The 20,677-nt window shown below is 38.5% G+C and overlaps 1 protein-coding gene across 1 annotated transcript in view; it reads left to right on the forward strand.

The window, feature by feature from the left end:
* LOC106066606 (homeobox protein MOX-1-like) overlaps positions 1–19,929 on the forward strand; it is a 69,232-nt gene extending 49,303 nt beyond the window's left edge. Inside the window, exons 3-4 of the mRNA XM_056004976.1 lie at positions 16,296–16,465; positions 17,047–19,929. Of these exons, the coding sequence (XP_055860951.1) occupies positions 16,296–16,465; positions 17,047–17,289 (413 nt within the window). The 3' untranslated portion in view covers positions 17,290–19,929. The remainder of the gene's footprint in view (positions 1–16,295; positions 16,466–17,046) is intronic.
* The last annotated feature ends 748 nt before the right edge of the window (positions 19,930–20,677 follow it).

A 20,677-nucleotide genomic window follows, 5' to 3' on the forward strand; every position in this document is an offset into this window, starting at 1 on the left:
ACAAAAAGAAAAACACAGAAGTTGTTTTGGAATAAAACCCAGAACATGGAGCTTGGTGTTTGGGGAACAAGATCTGAGGAAGTTATCAAAAAGGCGGAGTAAACTAATAGACCAAGGAGGGGGGGGGGTTATTGTTTGTTGAATCTGGAGGATAGAGTTCCCCCCCCCCCCCCGGTGAGCAACTGTTTCTGAAAACAAAACGTTTTGGTGGATACTGATGCCAACGTGTATTCTGAGTCTGTGTGTTGGTGTGTGTGTGTGTGGGTGCGTAAGTGTGTGGGAGGATGTTGCTGTTTCTGTATGTAACGCAGTACAGTTTTACTATTTCCGTTGGGTTTTGACTTTGACATTGTGGCCTCACTTTCCCATCACGCCTTTGCAAACCCCACCCCCAACGATATGACAATGTTTGTAAATCCAGTAGATAGTTTCTGTTTCATATATACATATATACATATATTTATTCATTTATTTATTTACTAGCCGGATATGACCTGCGGCCTGCGTGCCTTAGTTTTGGATATTTATGATCTTGTGGAATGAATTTTGATCTATGTCAAACATGGAGAATGTTCCCTTCACATTGTTTTAAATTCCGCCATGAAAATACAAGAAGAGTGTGAAAATGGGTTTACCCGATTTGTTCAAAAGGTTTGTTCTTTAATAAAGATGAATTGAGGTATTTTTTTTTTTAAATTTTAGGGTCATCCGGATGTGGAAGGGAAATGAAACTTACAATACGATCTCCGCCAGATTAGTCAGACGGTTTTGATTTCTATGCGGGACAAACATACACCTTACTTTCAATTCTATACATTAGATTTATAGAGAGAGATATAAAGTTCTTGAACGATTATAGTTCATCTCGCAAAACAATTTCGTGACGTGACTCTAGGGCCCTATCCTCGAGAGACAGAGATACTTGTACTGCTTTAGAAATGTACACCAATAGATCACGTGACCTTATCATCAGCACAGGACTGACTGTGCTGATTAGTTTAGTTTCTAGGCTCTATAAGAAACCCATTCGTTCGATAGAACTTAAGTTGGCGTTCGCGTTGATGGCAGAGGAGTCAACTCCTTTTCGTTTGTCACGCTTTTCTTCCAGAGCTGAGGCCAATGCCCTTTCGCTGTCCTTTGTTGGTCACCGTCTCTCTCCAAATAATTCGGTCTAGTGCTATATCTTCCCAGCAGTGTCACCATCAATGTCCATTGCTTTGATGTCCAGTTTGATGACATCCACATATCGAAGGTGGAGAAGACCAGTTTTTCTTGAGCCAGTGGAGAGTTGTCCGCAAAGGATGGCTTTCGGGATACGATTGACTTAGCCATCCCAGGCAGATATGACTAAGCCATCCCAGGCAGATATGACTAAGCCATCCCAGGCAGATATGACTAAGCCATCCCAGGCAGATATGACTAAGCCATCCCAGGCAGATATGACTAAGCCATCCCAGGCAGATATGACTAAGCCATCCCAGGCAGATACGACTAAGCCATCCCAGGCAGATATGAATAAGCCATCCCAGACAGATATAAGTCATCCCAGGCAGATATGACTAAGCCATCCCAGGCAGATATAACTAAGCCATCCTAGCAGATATGACTAAGCCATCCCAGGCAGATATGACTAAGCCATCCCAGGCAGATATGACTAAGCCATCCCAGGCAGATATGACTAAGCCACCCCAGGCAGATATGACTAAGCCATCCCAGACAGATATGACTAAGCCATCCTAGCAGATATGACTAAGCCACCCCAGGCAGATATGACTAAGCCATCCCAGGCAGATATGACTAAGCCATCCCAGGCAGATATGACTAAGCCATCCCAGGCAGATATGACTAAGCCATCCCAGGCAGATATGACTAAGCCATCCCAGGCAGATATGACTAAGCCATCTCAGGCAGATATGACTAAGCCATCCCAGGCAGATATGACTAAGCCATCCCAGGCAGATATGACTAAGCCATCCCAGGCAGATATGACTAAGCCATCCCAGGCAGCATGGTCTGAGTATTGTAGCCATGCTGGGAAGACCTGTCCAAGCAAGTATCTCACTGCTGCACACTCTTTCTTCCTACTAATTAAATGGAAAAAAAGTGCTTCCACCTCGAGCATATTAACTCTTTCTCTCCTAACAGACGATACCAGCGTTGATTCCACCAGAATGTGTTAAAATAATTACGGAGAGAAAGAGTTAAGATTAGAGATAAGTGTTACATACAAAATTGTATCGCCATTTTCCTTTTTAAAGACCGAAAGTATTATAGTTGCTTGCAGGGGCGGGCTGGCTATATGGGCATTTGGACACCTAAAGGGCCTCATGAATGCCACTGTAGAACGTATTACAATAGATTGTTAAAGGTTTTATAATATTCTATTGTAAAAGGGGGCATCTGAGCGTCGTGTTTTTTTTTTTAAATCTACTAATTTAATCAAACACATTTTTCGAAATAATGTAATAGCCTATATCCATTGACAGTGCTACTAGTAGGCTTCATCATTTTAGGGCCTGCACACTATGTGATTAAAAAGCAACATAAGGCCTACATATTTCATTGCATACATGCGTTCAGTTAGCGATACTTTAGGTAGGCCTAGAATTGGATGACCATCGTATGATATTATAATGATATACAATTTTGCGGGCCGGAGTGTTTAGAAGTTGTCTGGGCTGATTTTAACACCAAGTCCGCCCCTGGTTGCTTTATTTCCGTGTAGACTGATACATTGAACACTGATACATCCTAGCCCAGAGATGCTAAGACCAACGTTTACATACTGATGAGTGTACATATTGTAGTTTAACTCTAAGGGAGCATAGTCATTTTTAAAACATTGACATTCTACATGTCGACAAAAGAGTTGTATACCTTTTCGTCTAGCACAGGGGTTCTCAATCTGTGAGTCGCGACCCCCCTAGGGCAGGGGTTCTCAGCCTGTGGGTTGCGACCCCCTTGAGGATCGATTGACGATTTGCCAGGGGTCGCCAAAGACCATCGAAAAAATTGATTATTTTTTTCTATTCTTCTATTGCTGTGTTTATTTGCGGGGGGGGGGGGGGGTCGCGTCAGAGTGGGGGATTGTAAAAAGGGGTCGCTGAGCATAAAAGGTTGAGAACCGCTGCCCTAGGGGGTCGATTGACGATTTGCCAGTTGTCACCTAAGACCATCGAAAATATGGATTGTTATTGTCTATTCCTCTATTGCAGTATGTGTGTGTGTGTGTGTGGGAGGGTCGCGGCAGCGTGGGGGATTGTAAAAAGGGGTCGCCGAGCATAAAAAATTGAGAACCTCTGGTCTAGCAGCTATAACAGGCTTAAGACGAATGTGTCCGAACACAGGTGAAGGTACCTCGCGCTTCACTGGTGCGTTCACAGTATGTTGAAGTTGATATGTTGAAGATGATTGGCTGACACGTGCTAATGAAATGATAACATTGAAACCTGCCTTGAGTCCAGCCCCATGTTACTCCCGCGTACTTTCAGCACGTGCAGAGCTTTCGGGTGGAAATTGCAAAGAGAGAGGGGAGCGTAAAACGCCAAAAGAAGTCAGCGAAATGTTTTATCTTTTAGGGAGGTATTAGGGAAATCGGCGCCCTTCTACCATCCAGTGGCGTAGTGAAGATGGGCACCATGCCCCGAACGCCAGCCCCCCCAAGGGTGCGCCACAGGCAGAGAGACACCAAAAAATAAACACTCGAGTGTTCCTAAAATTACTTCTGAAATTCCAACTAGAAATGTTAAGAAATTAAATCCGTTTCAGCGACACATTCTTAGGCGGAATAACTTTCGAAACTAAATATGACTAGGTTTTTCGGTTACTTGGGTAGTATTGGTACTATTGATTTAGTTGAATGATATAGATATTATGTAGACATTTGAACTAGGTCTACAATTCTCAATTTGGGCCAAGATTTTCCGTTTGAGGAAAGAAAAAGAGACTTTAAAAAAAAAAAAAAGGTAAATTTTATGCATCTTTCAAAAACTCAAATTAAATTAGAAACCTGGACGCTGATCTCAAAAACCACTCTAACTACTTTACTGCAGCAAGGAGGGACAGAATTATTAATAGTTTGTTGGTCAAACGAGGAAAACTCTAGTTTGACCGTTACACTTTTCCGTAGTAAAAAAAAAAAATAAATGTAAAATTGGCTACGTCTAGAGAAAACATGGCGTAGTCAGCCTTATTAGCGTATAACTGAGTTGAATTTAAAGTTGCTTCAGTTTTATTGAAGTTTTTAAGTGCTGTTAAATTTTTTCGTAAATCTAGTATAGATTACTTCTAGATCTAGACTAGATCTTAAGAGCTCTAAATCAGAACTTTAGTTCTAGTGTTAGATCTAGGTGTCCATATATCGAAAATACCAATAAGTAATCTACGCCTTCCTAGCTGGCCGAATCAGATAAGGCGTATTTACTAGCATTGTGTCACGGGTTCGCTACGCGAACTTAACTCTTTCTCTCCGTAATTATTTACCACATTCTGGTGGAATCAACGCTGGTATCTTCAGTTAGTAGAGAAAGAGTTTACCAAAAAATTTTTCTAATTATTTTTTTCTTTTTTTTTTAATTCTTTTATTTGAGTTTTAATACTGGAGGTATTGTCTTTAAAAAAATTAGTTAAAAATGATTTTCTTGTTGGTAATTTCGTTTGCAGATTGTGTCTTGTAGTTTAATGTGTCTTTATATAGGCATCAACATAGGACACTTCTTCTCTTAGCTTTTCTCCCCCCCCCCTATATTATTCCCATCTTAAGGAGAAAAAAAAATTCAACTACGCAGCGATTGCCCCCCCCCCCCTTTTTTTTCCCACTCTGAATTATGATCTATGCATGTTTACATTTTTGTGTGAGGATATATGTGAGATAGTTGTGTTTAGGTATGTGTGTATGTGTGTGCTATCATCCATGTGTGTGAGGTGTAGCTTGAAAGGAGAGAGAGCGAGAGAGAGAGAGAGAGGGGGGTAGACTACGGTCGCAGATGTAGATAGGTTCCAGGCTTGGTAGTGTTGCTCCTCTTGTAGTGGTCCTCACACTGTTTTCAGCGCAGACGTTTTAAGTCTGACAAGTTGATTCGTGGGAAGGCACTTTCGGGTCTCCTGAGCATAATGTCCAAATAATTACAAAATTAATGTGACGTAATGTTAATGAAATGTTGGTCCCAACAGCCTGCATTGTTTCTTACTACAATTATACATTTAGTATTAATATTAACTTAGTTGTCAGAGGCTATTTGAGACGCATGCCATTAGGAGTATTTTATAGACAATGGGAGCTTAACCCCATTGACACCCCTGGCCATGACAACCTTTGAAATCCATTGCCTTTCGAGACAAAAGAAGCCATATATTAATATTAACATTTTACAGTTATTAATATGTAAAGTCAAACTGAAAAACTAACCCCATGATATCTTTCTATTTGTCAACCTATCTATCTATCTATCTATCTATCTATCTATCTAATCTATCTATCTATCTATCTATCTATCTATCTATCTATCTAACTATCTATCTATCTATCTATCTATCTAACTATTTATCTATCTATCTATCTATCTATCTATCTATCTAACTATCTATCTATCTATCTATCTATCTATCTATCTATCTATCTATCTATCTATCTATCTATCTATCTATCTATCTATCTATCTATCTATCTATCTATCTATCTATCTATCTAACTGTCAGTCTGTCTGTAAGTCTAGCCCCATGATACCACAGAGTATCTACGTATATTGCAACTCATGGAAATCATTCTGTCATGCTTACAATGATTTGAAATAATAACTTATTGATGTTCTTCACTGTCTCAGACATTTCACTCCATGTTTTAATAAAATCATTTACTGAATAGATCCCCCCCTCCCTCTCGGAGTACAACGGCTATGTCAGGTGTGGCAAAATATTCAGGTCACATCTGGGTTTGCGTCTTCACGTACAATACCTCATCCTTTAGCTTCAGAATCGAAGACAGTACCTCAGTTTAATCATGAGCTATTTCTACACTTATTGTCTCATCTACTAGACACCATTTCATTAGTGACTCACACAATTATCGTGCACCTCGTCGCTCAACCATGAACACGTGACCTCCCAAACACGCACTCACCTTTTTTTTTTCTCCCCTTTTTTTTTGAGTTGAGTAATTCTCCACATGCCAGACTGTACGGGACAAGGTCGTATCCATTTCACGCCCGTCTTTCAGTGACTTGCGTTGCCGTGTTTTCCATGTAGGCCCCTGCCCAGCCCTCACCCCCCTCAAACCTTCAGGTGTCGATGTGCAGGCTTTTCGGGCTGTCCTCGGGTCTATAGCCCGGGGTGGTCGGATTTGTCAGAATGGGGATTGTATAGCATGGTACGGCCGCTGAGAGAAATATTGGACCGTGAGAGAACTTGGGGTGAGAGCAGGGATGCGAGAGCGAGAATCATCATTGAAACAGAATTTACTGTCTGTTGGCCTCCACACTTCACACGCAGTTACACGGAAAGATTTAAATTCATGCAATGTGCTTTAAACTTGGTTTGGGAAATTTTCATTCATTTGTCAAACCGAATAACAAAGTGAATCGAATGTTTTTTCGTTTTGTTTTTTAATTTGAATTTTCTAAGAACAATGCTTCCTAATTCATGTCACAAAATATTTCACCGGATCTTAGATAGATAGATGAATAGATAGATAAATAGATAGATAGATAGATAGATAGATAGATTTATAGATAGATAGATTGATAGAAAGATTAATAGATAGATAGATAGATAGACAGACAAACAGACAGACAGACAGACAGACAGATAGATAGATAGATAGATAGATAGATAGATAGATAGATAGATAGATAGATAGATTGATTGATTGATTGATTGATTGATTGAATGAGGCGATTGATTGATTGATTGATTGACTGGTTGAGAGAGAGAGAGAGAGAGCACATTTGGACATGTAAATAATCCATTAAAAGCTAGTCTATTAAGACATCCAACCTAAGTACATATCTTACTATAGTGAAAAGTCAAACACCCAACTTTGATCTCATGATGTTGGTTTAGGAAAAAAGTTTTAGGAAGACCACAAACTACAAGGATATCACATTTAATAAAATGCTTACTGGAAATTTTACTCTACATCCAAATTTTCCGGAGAATTCCCCCGCAAATCTCCTCAGGGATTAAAGCGGCATAAATGTAACTCCCCTACTGAACCCTGACACCACGTGCACACGTAAAGTTTGGGGCGCCCCTACAAATACGCCAGGGACGCCCTCAATAGATACATGTCCGGACCGAAACGCCTGTCAAAACATTGGCGGTTCCCCAGGCTTTATCGGCGGCGCCCCTTTCAAGTCGCACGTAATGGCTTTCGGGTGTTGGTGAAGATATCCGGCCTGATCTCCGCCGCAAATTCCATTATCGCCATTTTTTTTCCTCTTTTATTTTCTGATGGTTCCATTACTATCAGGTAGAGTTTCCCCTTCAGCCCATTGAAGTCGGATGGTCAAAGGGAAGGATACACAGTGACAATATGGTGGGATTGGAACGTCAGCGTATAGCGAAAGACAAAGGCATCGAATAAACATAGCTAGGAAAATATTCAAATAAATGTTCACCTTAATACTTATGGAGATTTGCACCTACAACAAATAATTTATAACTATAAATAGATCGGCGTAAATGCAATATCAGCGTATAGCGAAAGACAAAGGCATCGAATAGACATAGCTAGGAAAATATTCAAATAAATGTTCACCCGTCAGCGTATAGCGAAAGACAAAGACATCGAATAGACATAGCTAGGAAAATATTCAAATGAATGTTCACCTTACTACTATTGGAGATTTGCTCCTACAACAAATAATTTATAACTATAAATAGCCTGTGCACACTATATACAAAATTGATAAACCGTTGCAGTGTAGAACGTTGACCATGATAACGTTGTGGGGGCAACTGGTAACTACAAAGTAGCGCAATAAGGGCAACAGATTGCGTAGGGCAACAGATTGCGTAGGTCAACATAATGTGTAGGGCAACAAAATGTGTAGGGCAACAGATTGTGTAGGGCAACAGATTGTGTAGGGCAACTGAATGTGTAGGGCAACAGAATGTGTAGGGCAACAGATTGTGTAGGGCAACAGAATGTGTAGGGCACTATAATGTGTAGGGCAACAGATTGTATAGGGCAACAGAATGTGTAGGGCAACAGAATGTGTAGGGCAACAAAATGTGTAGGGCAACAGAATGTGTAGGGCAACAGATTGCGTAGGGCAACATAATGGGTTGATCGACACTTGGATGTACTAAAGGGGAAATCACCCAATGTCGTTGATATCACCACAAGGAAAACACCAAGTCTCCAAATAGTTCTGACTATTTCACTAGAACTGCCTGAAAAGAGACTATTTGATCAACTAATTTTTTTCCCGCCCATTTTTAAAATTTTACAACTCAGTCTGTCTGTCTGTTACAAGTTAAAAGGATGTTATTGCCACGAATTAAACATGAATCATAAACCTTTGCCAGTTAGTAAACTGAATAGTGGTTGTTAATAATTTCTGTTTAATATCAAAAAGGGATATAAAGCGTACAAGATTGAGATGTATAGAAGTAAATGTAGAGTTCTACCTCAGTGGATAAGCTTATTTTTTATAAAAAGTATTTAATTAGTTTTAGCTTGTTTAATTATAATTTTAAGTCTACATCACAGTCAGTGCTAATTTTCACAGCTGAAAATAGGAATATTGAATAATTCCACAATTTATCCGCCAGATCTAACTAGAGTCTATATATTGCCTCAAACAACAGACTATATGATGTGCTGATGTACTATGTAATCTAAAATGACCATTTCTGTCAACTTTTTAGTACTGTAAATCAACATTGTAAAGACTGTGATTTTTAATATCTATATTCTGAGTCCACCTAGCTATAATGGGTACCTAACATTAAGAAAAACCTAAGGCTGTTGGTCGTTGTGCTGGCCACATGACACCCATATAAACAGATGACCATTACATCATCTGCCCTAATATATCGCATGGTCTGAAAGGGAAACTTTTAAGTTCTTGTTCCGTAAAATAAAAGTTATTTTTTAATTGACAACAGTGACCTTTCAACATCTCATCTTTGCCTTGACTTTCGTCATAGGGGGCGTTGTGACACCCTCCAACTTTACCAGGTCAGCAGCCGGACACTGGTGAACCAGAAAGTCGTTTGATCTTCGGTGAGGCTGAAATTTAAAGGGAAACTCCGAAGGTTTTTCGAATTTGAGTTATTGAGATATTTAAATTCTGCGTGAAAAGTTGTAATAGTAAACATTTTACCATTTTGTATTTAAATGCTTAGAAACATTTATATTTAATATATAAGACAGTAAATTCTTGACATCTCAGAAAAAACGAGGTTCTTTGATATTTTGTTTTTAGGTTAGGCATACGTCACTTCCCTCAACAATACTGAAAGGCAAACTAGATTTGACCAATCGTATCGCGTCATTCTTACAGTAGCTGTTAGGCTGTTAGGCTTAGTGACGGCCTAGTCCAGAACTATGGTACAGTTATATTTAGATAGATTAAAAACATTAGGACAACCAACTCGAAAAAAAATAGTAACTTTTTCGTCTAAGCCCCTCCCTGTCCCAAGAAGTAAAAAGATCGCAGGGCTGACTGATTCGAACAAACTGGTCAGTGTAAGGCTAGTCTAGACTACGTGTGGTCAGTCATGACAAGACAACCAAGCGATAGTGTTTGTTGTGTGTTGAGTGGTCAGGCGAGAAGATACACACTGCCGTGGTTAGTCAAGCATGTAAATCTCCTTTAACACGCATTTTTTTCTTTGCTTACAAGATCTAGATCTAACTGCATAGCCCCCATAGACGAAGATATATTTCTTTTACGAGAATGTAAACGTTACTGGTATGGTTTTCCGTTATACAGTAAGTCAATAGATTAAATTAATAGGCATGTGTGACGTCACATAGAAACCCGGTGAAAGTCTGACTGTTTTGGATGCGCAGAAAAAATTACGTTGGAAAAACATCAATTACAAAGTTATTATTGCAAATATAGAAAAAAAAAAAGAAGAAGAATTTATTCATTACCTGTAAATAAAAACATATATTACATCAAACATTGTCAAAACCATCGGAGTTTCCCTATAACGAGAGGCCGGTCCATTCCTTTATGTTATCCATTTAGTTTTTCTTTGGACGATCCTTTCTTCGCGCTTCCTCCCACTGTTTCTTGAAGGAGAACTTGAAATTGTTTAGCTCAGTGTTTCCCAAACGGTGTTCCGCGGAACCCTAGTGTTTCGCAAGGCCTGAATTACTGCGAACTACTGGAATAATTAATTAGTAAGCCACCTCGTGAGTTAATCTCTCAGATAAATAATCAAAGTGTTTCGCTAAATACTAAGAATGTCCGAAGTGTTCCTTTAAGGGAAAAGTTTGGGAACCCCTGGATTAGTTTGTCTGTTTCTTTGAAATTCTCTTACAATTTTCCCCTTTTTTGATTTTCTTGTTATTCGTTCGATATCTCCACCAACATTTCTCAATATCGCTTTATCTTCTTTGTCTCTCTATTTTTTTTTTCATTTTTTTTTTGCTCGAAGAATGATCTTATAAATCGACGTTTAAGATTGTTTGTGAAAATCTCCTAACTTTTAAGGATCCGTGCTGAGACTAATCCCTTAGAGCACAGTCCTTGTGTCTGGCAGTAATCTGGAGAGTTTGCCTGTCACCGTACAGGACAAGAGTCCCGCATGCTCAAGTAATATCTGTTTCAAGTCTAGCCGTAGCTTCGAACGTGATTCTGAGCACCCTGGAGTCGTTGAGGAAGTTTTCTACTGTCTCGTCTATCGTGTGACAGTGTCGATATATGAGATCGTGATTCTCCCGGATCCTAGTGAAATAGTTTATCTTCTTCTTATATAATACAGACGTTACTTCAAAAAAGAAGATGATTACGTCCTACGCGTCATGCATTTAGGCTCCTATCGGACAGTGTCTACATCTGGGATCGTGATTCTCCCGGATCCAAGTGAACTAGGCTCCTGTCGGACAGTGTCTACATCTGGGATCGTTATTCTCCCGGATCCAAGTGAACTAGGCTCGTATCGGACAGTGTCTACATCTGGGATCGTGATTCTCCCGGATCCAAGTGAACTAGGCTCGTATCGGACAGTGTCTACATCTGGGATCGTTATTCTCCCGGATCCAAGTGAACTAGGCTCGTATCGGACAGTGTCTACATCTGGGATCGTTATTCTCCCGGATCCAAGTGAACTAGGCTCGTATCGAACAGTGTCTACATCTGGGATCGTGATTCTCCCGGATCCAAGTGAACTAGGCTCCTGTCGGACAGTGTCTACATCTGGGATCGTTTTTCTCCCGGATCCAAGTGAACTAGGCTCGTATCGGACAGTGTCTACATCTGGGATCGTGATTCTCCCGGATCCAAGTGAACTAGGCTCGTATCGGACAGTGTCTACATCTGGGATCGTTATTCTCCCGGATCCAAGTGAACTAGGCTCGTATCGGACAGTGTCTACATCTGGGATCGTGATTCTCCCGGATCCAAGTGAACTTGGCGAATGATCTTAATCCTATAGATCTAAATGTAGCTCGATTGATCGTTATCCTATCAATGTAGATGTAGCCTGGATTATATAGTGTAGCAATGCCCTGCAGTGTGACATCATAGTTACTTTTATGATGTTTATATGTGGTAGAACATTTGTGTTAAGTACAAAGTTGGCAACATCTCCATGGCAACATTTCCATGGCGACGTTAGGATTTATGACATAGTTAATTGGGCGTTATATTATATAGACATATTTTTGTTTCAAAATTACAATGGATCAGGAATATTAGACTTAGATCTAGCATCTAGGCCTATATTAATTAGACGAGAAAAAAAATAGTCCTGGTTTTGGATTTTTATAAGATTATTTATTGTTGAGAGCATTGTTTACAGCTCTTTCATTAATCTTATAATCTTATCTTCTAAATTACAGACGTTCCTTCAAAAATAAATAAAAAATTACGTCCTACACGCATCGATGTGTTAACCCTTAAGATGCGTGTGGTAGCTTAGCCTCTAAGCATCAAAATTGTAATTTCATTTTGTATGCACTCTATGTAAAACAGCTCAGCAGTTTAAGGGTTAATCTAGTTGTGCGTGTCAATCAGAGACTTAAAACTCTATCACTGGTTTTCCTGGCTGATAAAGGCAAACCGTTCATGCTCCGTTAGCTCTAGGGAGGAAGGAGCACTTGTAGGAAATTGTCCTGGCATATAGAATGAGGAATGCGACTTTATATTGGGTCTCTCAAAACCATAATACTAGATATCGATTTTGTTTTAGTAAGTTTCAGTTGCGATATGGCCTCACAGTAAATTTCTGATGCGAACTCCTTTCCTGGAGTGTTTCTACTCAGGGGAGTAGCTAGGAATTTTCTATCGTTTTGGGGCCCGGGGGGCTTGACCTCTTTGGGGGCCCCTGCATTTTGTAAAATATTTAATTTTCAATGTTAAAAGCACTTATTTGGGGCCCCTCTCAGGTGGAGTCCCGGGTGGGATTTTCAAATTCTCCCCCTGTTCTTTCCACCCTACCTACGCCAGTGTTTCTACAGATATTTAAAATAGATGTGTGTCTTTTTTAAGGTTATAATTCTTATCTATATGGTCTGTCACACTAAATATTAATTTAAAAACATGAATAATAATACATCAATGCACTAGAGTTTTGTTTTGCAGACCAGAAAGACGGCCCTGCATTATGCAAGAGATAACTCCAGCAGAATCTTGTATACCGTCTTCTATTACCTCCCCTGGTGCTCCGATTACAAAAATATCACAATCCCAGGATTCCTTGTACTATTCCATTAGCCCGTGAGTGAGACAGGCGATGGAATACCGGGAGTAACTGTAGCAATAACCACAAATAAGCAGAATGGAAAACACAGCCTCTCATCCTCCCGGAGTCATCCTCCTTCTCACATCATATTCCCCCCCTCCCCTCTTTATCTCCTAGTCCGACCCCCCCCCCTCCCCCTGTTCTGAGAGTATGAGTGTGAAGAAGGAGACAGTGCTATCGAGTTCCACAGCGGCATGGCTTCGGGCGTTACGCTCAGTGAGTTCCTTCCCTTTGATATGAGTTCTCCCGACAACTGGCGTGCACAGGTGGCGATAGAGATTGGATAGACTTTGTTTATTTTGATAGATTTTTTTTTTCTTTCGCTCCAGCGAGAGAGAGAGAGGGAGAGAGAGAGAGAGAGAGAGGTAGAAAGAGAAAGAGAGACAGAGGGGAGAGAGATGTGTAGAGAGAGGCGGAAAGAGAGAGACAGAGAGAGTGCGACGGTGAAGGAGGAAGATAGGCCTTGACAAAGAATGAGACCCTTCTTCATCTAATAATGTTCATATTTTGTTCCTTATGTTAACCCTTAAACCGCTGAGTGCTGTTTGACAATGAGTGCATACGAAATAGAATTACAATTCTGATGTTTAGAGGCTAATCTAGCACACGCATTTAAAGGGTTAAAGTGCTGAGCTGTTTGACAATGAGTACATACGAAATAGAATTACAATTCTGATGTTTAGAGGCTAATCTACCACACGCATTTAAAGGGTTAAAGTGCTGAGCTGTTTTACAATGAGTACATACGAAATAGAATTACAATTTTGATGTTTAGAGGCTAATCTACCACACGCATTTAAAGGGTTAAAGTGCTGAGCTGTTTTACAATGAGTACATACGAAATAGAATTACAATTTTGATGTTTAGAGACTAAACTACCACACGCGTTTTAAGGGTTAGGCACTTGAATGCAATACGATAAGTTTAGAAAGAAATTATTTCAAAGTTATTTGTCATGTAATTATTTTTTTTTCTGTCTCTGTATAATTTAACTCTGTCACTTCACAGTTACTAACACACACTTTTTTCACATACATTCTCTCTCACACACACACACACACATTCTCTATCACACACACACTTTTTTCACACACATTCTCTATTACACACACTTTTTTCACACACATTCTCTATTACACACACACACTTTTTTCACACACATTCTCTATTACACACACACTTTTTTCACACATTCTCTATTACACACACACTTTTTTTCACACACATTCTCTCTCGCACACACACTTTTTTCACATCACGATTTCTCTCACACTTTCTCGCACACACACTCTTTGTCTCACACATTTTCCTTCACACACTTTCTCTCACAACATTCTCCAATAGTTGTCTGTTTGCTACAGCTTTGAGCTCCGCCATCCACAACTTCTTAGGTCATCGGGAACAAATGAACCATTTCACCCTCCTTGACACGAATGTGGTGAACCATTAGCCTATGAATCGTTGGTTCATGAACCATTTGCCTATGAATCATTTGCCTATGAATCATTTGTCTGCCTATCAAAGCATTTGTTTATAAACCTTTTGCCAATAAACCATTTATCTATGAACCTATTGGCAATGAACCAATAGTCTATGAAACATTTGTCTATGAAACATTTGTCTATGAAACATTTGTCTATGAAACATTTGTCTATGAAACATTTGTCTATGAAACATTTGTCTATGAAACATTTGTCTATAAACAATTTGTCTATGAAACATTTGTCTATGAAACATTTGTCTATGAAACATTTGTCTATGAAACATTTGTCTATGAAACATTTGTCTATGAACAATTTGTCTATGAAACATTTGTCTATGAACAATTTGTCTATGAACAATTTGTCTATGAAACATTTGTCTATGAAACATTTGTCTATGAACAATTTGTCTATGAACAATTTGTCTTTGAACAATTTGTCTATGAAACATTTGTCTATGAAACATTTGTCTATGAAACATTTGTCTATGAACAATTTGTCTATGAACAATTTGTCTATGAAACATTTGTCTATGAAACATTTGTCTATGAAACATTTGTCTATGAACAATTTGTCTATGAAACATTTGTCTATGAAACATTTGTCTATGAAACATTTGTCTATGAAGCATTTGTCTATGAACAATTTGTCTATGAACAATTTGTCTATGAAACATTTGTCTATGAAACATTTGTCTATGAAACATTTGTCTATGAAACATTTGTCTATGAAACATTTGTCTATGAACAATTTGTCTATGAACAATTTGTCTATGAAACATTTGTCTATGAACAATTTGTCTATGAAACATTTGTCTATGAACAATTTGTCTATGAACAATTTGTCTATGAACAATTTGTCTATGAAACATTTGTCTATGAACAATTTGTCTATGAAACATTTGTCTATGAACAATTTGTCTATGAACAATTTGTCTATGAACAATTTGTCTATGAAACATTTGTCTATGAAACATTTGTCTATGAACAATTTGTCTATGAACAATTTGTCTATGAACAATTTGTCTATGAAACATTTGTCTATGAACAATTTGTCTATGAACAATTTGTCTATGAACAATTTGTCTATGAAACATTTGTCTATGAACAATTTGTCTATGAACAATTTGTCTATGAAACATTTGTCTATGAAACATTTGTCTATGAACAATTTGTCTATGAAACATTTGTCTATGAACAATTTGTCTATGAACAATTAGTCTATGAACAATTTGTCTATGAAACATTTGTCTATGAACAATTTGTCTATGAACAATTTGTCTATCAAACATTTGTCTATGAACAATTAGTCTATGAACAATGTCTATGAACAATGTCTATGAACAATGTCTATGAACAATTAGTCTATGAACAATGTCTATGAACAATTTGTCTATGAACAATTTGTCTATGAACAATTTGTCTATGAACAATATGTCTATGAACAATTAGTCTATGAACAATGTCTATGAACAATGTCTACGAACAATTTGTCTATGAACAATTTGTCTATAAACAATTTGTTTATGAACAATTTGTCTATGAGCAATGTCTATGAACAATTTGTCTATGAACTGTTAGTCTGTCGAACCGATTGTCGGGAAAGAATTACCATTGAACAATGGACCTCATTCACCAATCGTTAACAAACAACATTTAGCCGCGTGATAATATTGATAAAACAATGAAAATTACGTATCACGTGACATATGGATTGCGTAATTTGTATAGAAGATATAGAGAACCACGTGGCAAAATGTTGTTTGTTTACGATTGGTGAATGAGATCCATTCTCCGTGACCCTATTACAGCTTGTCATAACGTGTGCAGAAATTGCAAAATACACATAGGCTAGTGCAAGAACTGTGTGACCTAATTTTTGTTTTTGTATCTTCAGATTCCCCTGACCCCTACAAACTTGACCTGTCCGTCAAGCCGAGAAAGGAGAGGACGGCCTTTACAAAACACCAGATCCAGGAGCTGGAGAAGGAGTTCACCTTACACAATTACCTGACACGTCTGCGGCGATACGAGTTGGCAGTGGCACTAGATCTGACAGAGAGACAGGTACAGATCATTCTGTTCATAGATGTAGTGGCCTATTAAAATAATCTTTTAAATAAACCATAGGTAATTTGAAAGATGTACTTCAGTGATGCCTAATCTATTTTCGGCATTGGGGCGATACGATACGTCACGTGACGCATTGCTGCAAAAAAAAAAAAAATTACTGAGTCTACTTGAACCGGCCTTTTACGATTACCGTTTCACACAGACTTAAACACAGCGAGACCATTCAATACAGAAGGCCTGAACACTGGCCTGCAACGTCAGAACCTGTGGGCAGTTTAGACCAATAAAGCTCGTTGCCACGTCACAGGTCTGTACGACGTGGAAAAAAACAGAAGCTATTGGTTTAAACTGCCCACAGGTTGTGACGTTGAAGGCCAGTGTTCAGGCATTCTATATCGAATTGCCTCTCACACTGAGACTGTCTCACACGCACTCACACTCTCTGTCTCTCTCATACACTCACACAAACTCTCACTCACAATATCTATTCATCTCTCACACGAATACTAGCATACACAGAGATTAACTAGTAACTTGCCATCTCCAGTAATTAATTTATATATATTTTAACACAGGTCAAGGTCTGGTTCCAGAACAGGCGCATGAAATGGAAGAGGGTCAAGGGCACCAAGCTGGTCAAGGACAAAGTCGACGGTCAGCTGAAACCCATCATGGCGCCCAACGTGACCTCCACCCAGCACGGCGTGGCTTCCGGCATGACCGACCCCCACCAGGACAGCATGGGGGACAGTGACCGAGAGGACATCGATGACATGTCTGATGACATCGATGACATGGGTCACTTGGGTGGCTTGTAAGTCACGTGAGACCCCCACGCCCGCTTCTATTCAATCAACGAAGACTCTGATAATGATATGCATTATCGCCACGCACTTCTGTTTCCTGGGATATAAAACCTTTTCAAATTACTTCTAGGCTATCAAAGACTTTCCAGCCAACATGAAATTTAACATTCACTACTTAACACAAGTTCAAAATTCAATTTTCATTTGGAGTTTCGAATATTTGCATTGGCCTGCCTACACATTCTTCTTGCCAGCTATTTCGCAGCTGTGCAGTAGCCTTTTACATAATCTCATGATTGTAAGATCAAGTGTAATAAATTTACCAATCAGCCAATAAATCGATGATTACTTAATTTAAATTGAATTCTGACATAAATGGAGATATATTTGACATGACTTCAAGATTTGATGTATTGTATCTGTCTTGGAGTAAATGTCTTATTTCTGTCTTGGAGTAGATATTTTATTTCTCTGCATCAACTCAAAGATTTCGGAGTTTTAAGTGAACTATTACTGGTCATACCTATTTCTTGAGGAAAAAAAAATACGTTTTTGAAGGCAAAATTTTCTGAATCGTGTTTGATGGGACTCCTGAAAATAAAACTCATTCTAAGAGCAATAAATATTTTGAATTACAAACTCATTATGGTATCCAAATGTCGCATGTCATTGACGTGTCATTCACATGCCAGTTATCATTCGCCGAAAGTTTTGATACGTTGTGGCTTCTTAGGATTCTAAACCAGGACATTTAGCGATTGCTTGGTCTTTGGGCCGGACACTCTTTTAGGACTCTAGACCTGGACATTTAGCGATTGCTTGGTCTTTGGGTTGGACACTCTTTTAGGACTCTAAATCAGGACATTTAGCGATTGCTTGATCTTTGGGTTGGACACTCTTTTAGGACTCTAGACCTGGACATGTAACGATTGCTTGGTCTTTGGGTTGGACACTCTTTTAGGACTCTAAACCAGGACATTTAGCGATTGCTTGATCTTTGGGTTGGACACTCTTTTAGGACTCTAGACCAGGACATTTAGGGATTGGTTTTGGTCCTTGTGCTGAACACACATCTAGGACTCTTAGACAACAGGACATTTATCGATTTATCTTGATCTTTATGCTAGACACTCATGTAGGACTCAAGACCAAAATTTTCAACTATTGGTCGTTGTGCTGCATACTCAATCACTATTGTACATTTTTAACCTCAGAAACGAATGAGCCTTACTTAGACATATTAGTTGACTCCTTATGCCAAGTTGTTTTTTAGATCAGTGCAAGCTGCCTTTGTTTATAAAACACGCCTTCGAATCAAAGAATTGTTATTCAATTGTAGCAATACAAAGTGCCTTCATGTATAAGTGTATATTTATATAACTGTTTTTTAAGGTGCTAGACTGCAGGGGTTCTCAACCTGTGGATCACGACCCCCTTGTGGGTCGATTGACCATTTGCCAGGGGTCGCTTAATTCGCCTACTCTTATATAGCTGTATGTGTGTGCGTGTGTGTGTGTGGGGGGGGTCGCGGCAGAGTGGGAGATTGTAAAAAGGGGTCGCCGAGCTTAAAAGGTTGAGAACCGCTGTGCTAGAGTATCCATTTCAAAAGAATCCAGTTGGGTTATGATAGATATTTATATTTTATACTTTATTTTAATTGCTCTATTTTTTCTTGTGAAATATAAATGGTCTACAAATATTTTAGTTTGTATTGGCAACTGTCAACTAATACCATAACAGTTTAATATGACAGCATTAGGTCATAGCTTATGACTTCTGTGCACAAATGACTTTCCTTTTCGTATGCTTGTCCGACTGTCGCCGGGAGTACTAGCCCTGCCCAATGTCATCCCATGTCGTCATGCAAGACGTCTGAGCTAGGACGTAATAATCTTCAGTTGTAATGGATCGTCCGAAGCTTAAACGTCCTTCTCGTGTCAAATCATTTTTACAATAGTATTAAGTCATATTTCATGACATTATTAGTTCGCAGTTCATGACAATATTAAGTCATATTTCATGACATTATTAGTTCACAGTTCATGACAATATTAAGCCATATTACATAACAGTATTAAGTCATATTTCATGGCAAAAGTAACAATATTTCATGAAAGTATTACTTTACATTGAATGCCAATATTAAATCATATTTCATGACAGTATTAAGTCATATTTCATGTCATTTTATGAAGAATATGTATTCATATTTTCCACAGTATAAAGTCATTTTCATGACATTTTTTAAAGTCATATTGCATGACAGTATTAATTCACATTTCTAGACAGTAATAAGCCATATTTGATGAAACAGAATGAAATAATATTTCATCGCAGTAATAAAGTATAAAATTATCTTTCATGCCAGAAATTAGCCATATTTTATGTTACTGTTAAAGTTACAGTTAAAGTTACACTCTATGAAATTGTAGTCATGTGTCATGACAGCATTATGTAGTCATTTTACTTTATAAAAAGTAAATAGTAGTAAATAGTTTTACGTACAGTTGAGTGTGTGATTGCACCAATGAGTGTGTGTGTGTGTGTGTCAGTCTAGCAGTGCAAGAGAGTGTTTGTGTGTGTATGTGTGGGCATATTTTGTCCGAATTATTTTTTTGTTTGCACATTTGAAATAAACTATTTTTGACGCAATTACATGTCTAAATGTCAGTTTATCGTCATGTAACATCTTATTATTTAGCCTCAGTTCTCTCCCTTGAAATTTAAGTTATAACATTTGGTTGCCTTAATTAGCATAAATAGACATATATTGTTAAATATGGTTTTATTCCAAATATCCCTTTTAAAATAGAAGCTAAAATTAATTTTGTGAATTTTCTTACAAACGTTAGTTTCTACATGTAAGAAAAATGTTGTTTTTAAGAATTCTAGAATGTAAAGTGAAATACAAACACAATGACTGACAGAAGCTAATACAGATTGTGCCGTTGTCTACACGTCAAAGACCTTAGAGCAGGCATGTCAAACACGGCGTTCAGGGGCCGCATGCGACCGCGACCACTTTGCATGCGGCCCGCTTGGTCACCTCAAAAATTATCACAATAATGTTAGACTATTACGCTGGAAAATAAGAGATAACAAGCTACTTGAATTGTAACAAGTATTTGTTAAGCTGAACAACGAGAATGAGTCTGCAGTGAAAACAAGCTACATTTTGTCAAATTTAATTGCAAGCCATAGCAAATCATTTAATAAATGTGATTTTATGTAGGAGTGTGTCGTTAAAGCTAAGATTTTTTGCTCTGCGTGAAGAAAATGTATTGTTTCTGAACATAAAAGGTGAACCTGTTGAACATTTCCAAACTGACGAATGGGTTCAGGATTTTGCATTTACAGTTGATCTCACTGCGGTCACCTGCAAGACTTGAATTTGAAATTT

Source organism: Biomphalaria glabrata, chromosome 11, assembly GCF_947242115.1.
Source record: "Biomphalaria glabrata chromosome 11, xgBioGlab47.1, whole genome shotgun sequence".
Taxonomy (NCBI): Eukaryota; Metazoa; Mollusca; class Gastropoda; family Planorbidae; genus Biomphalaria; species Biomphalaria glabrata.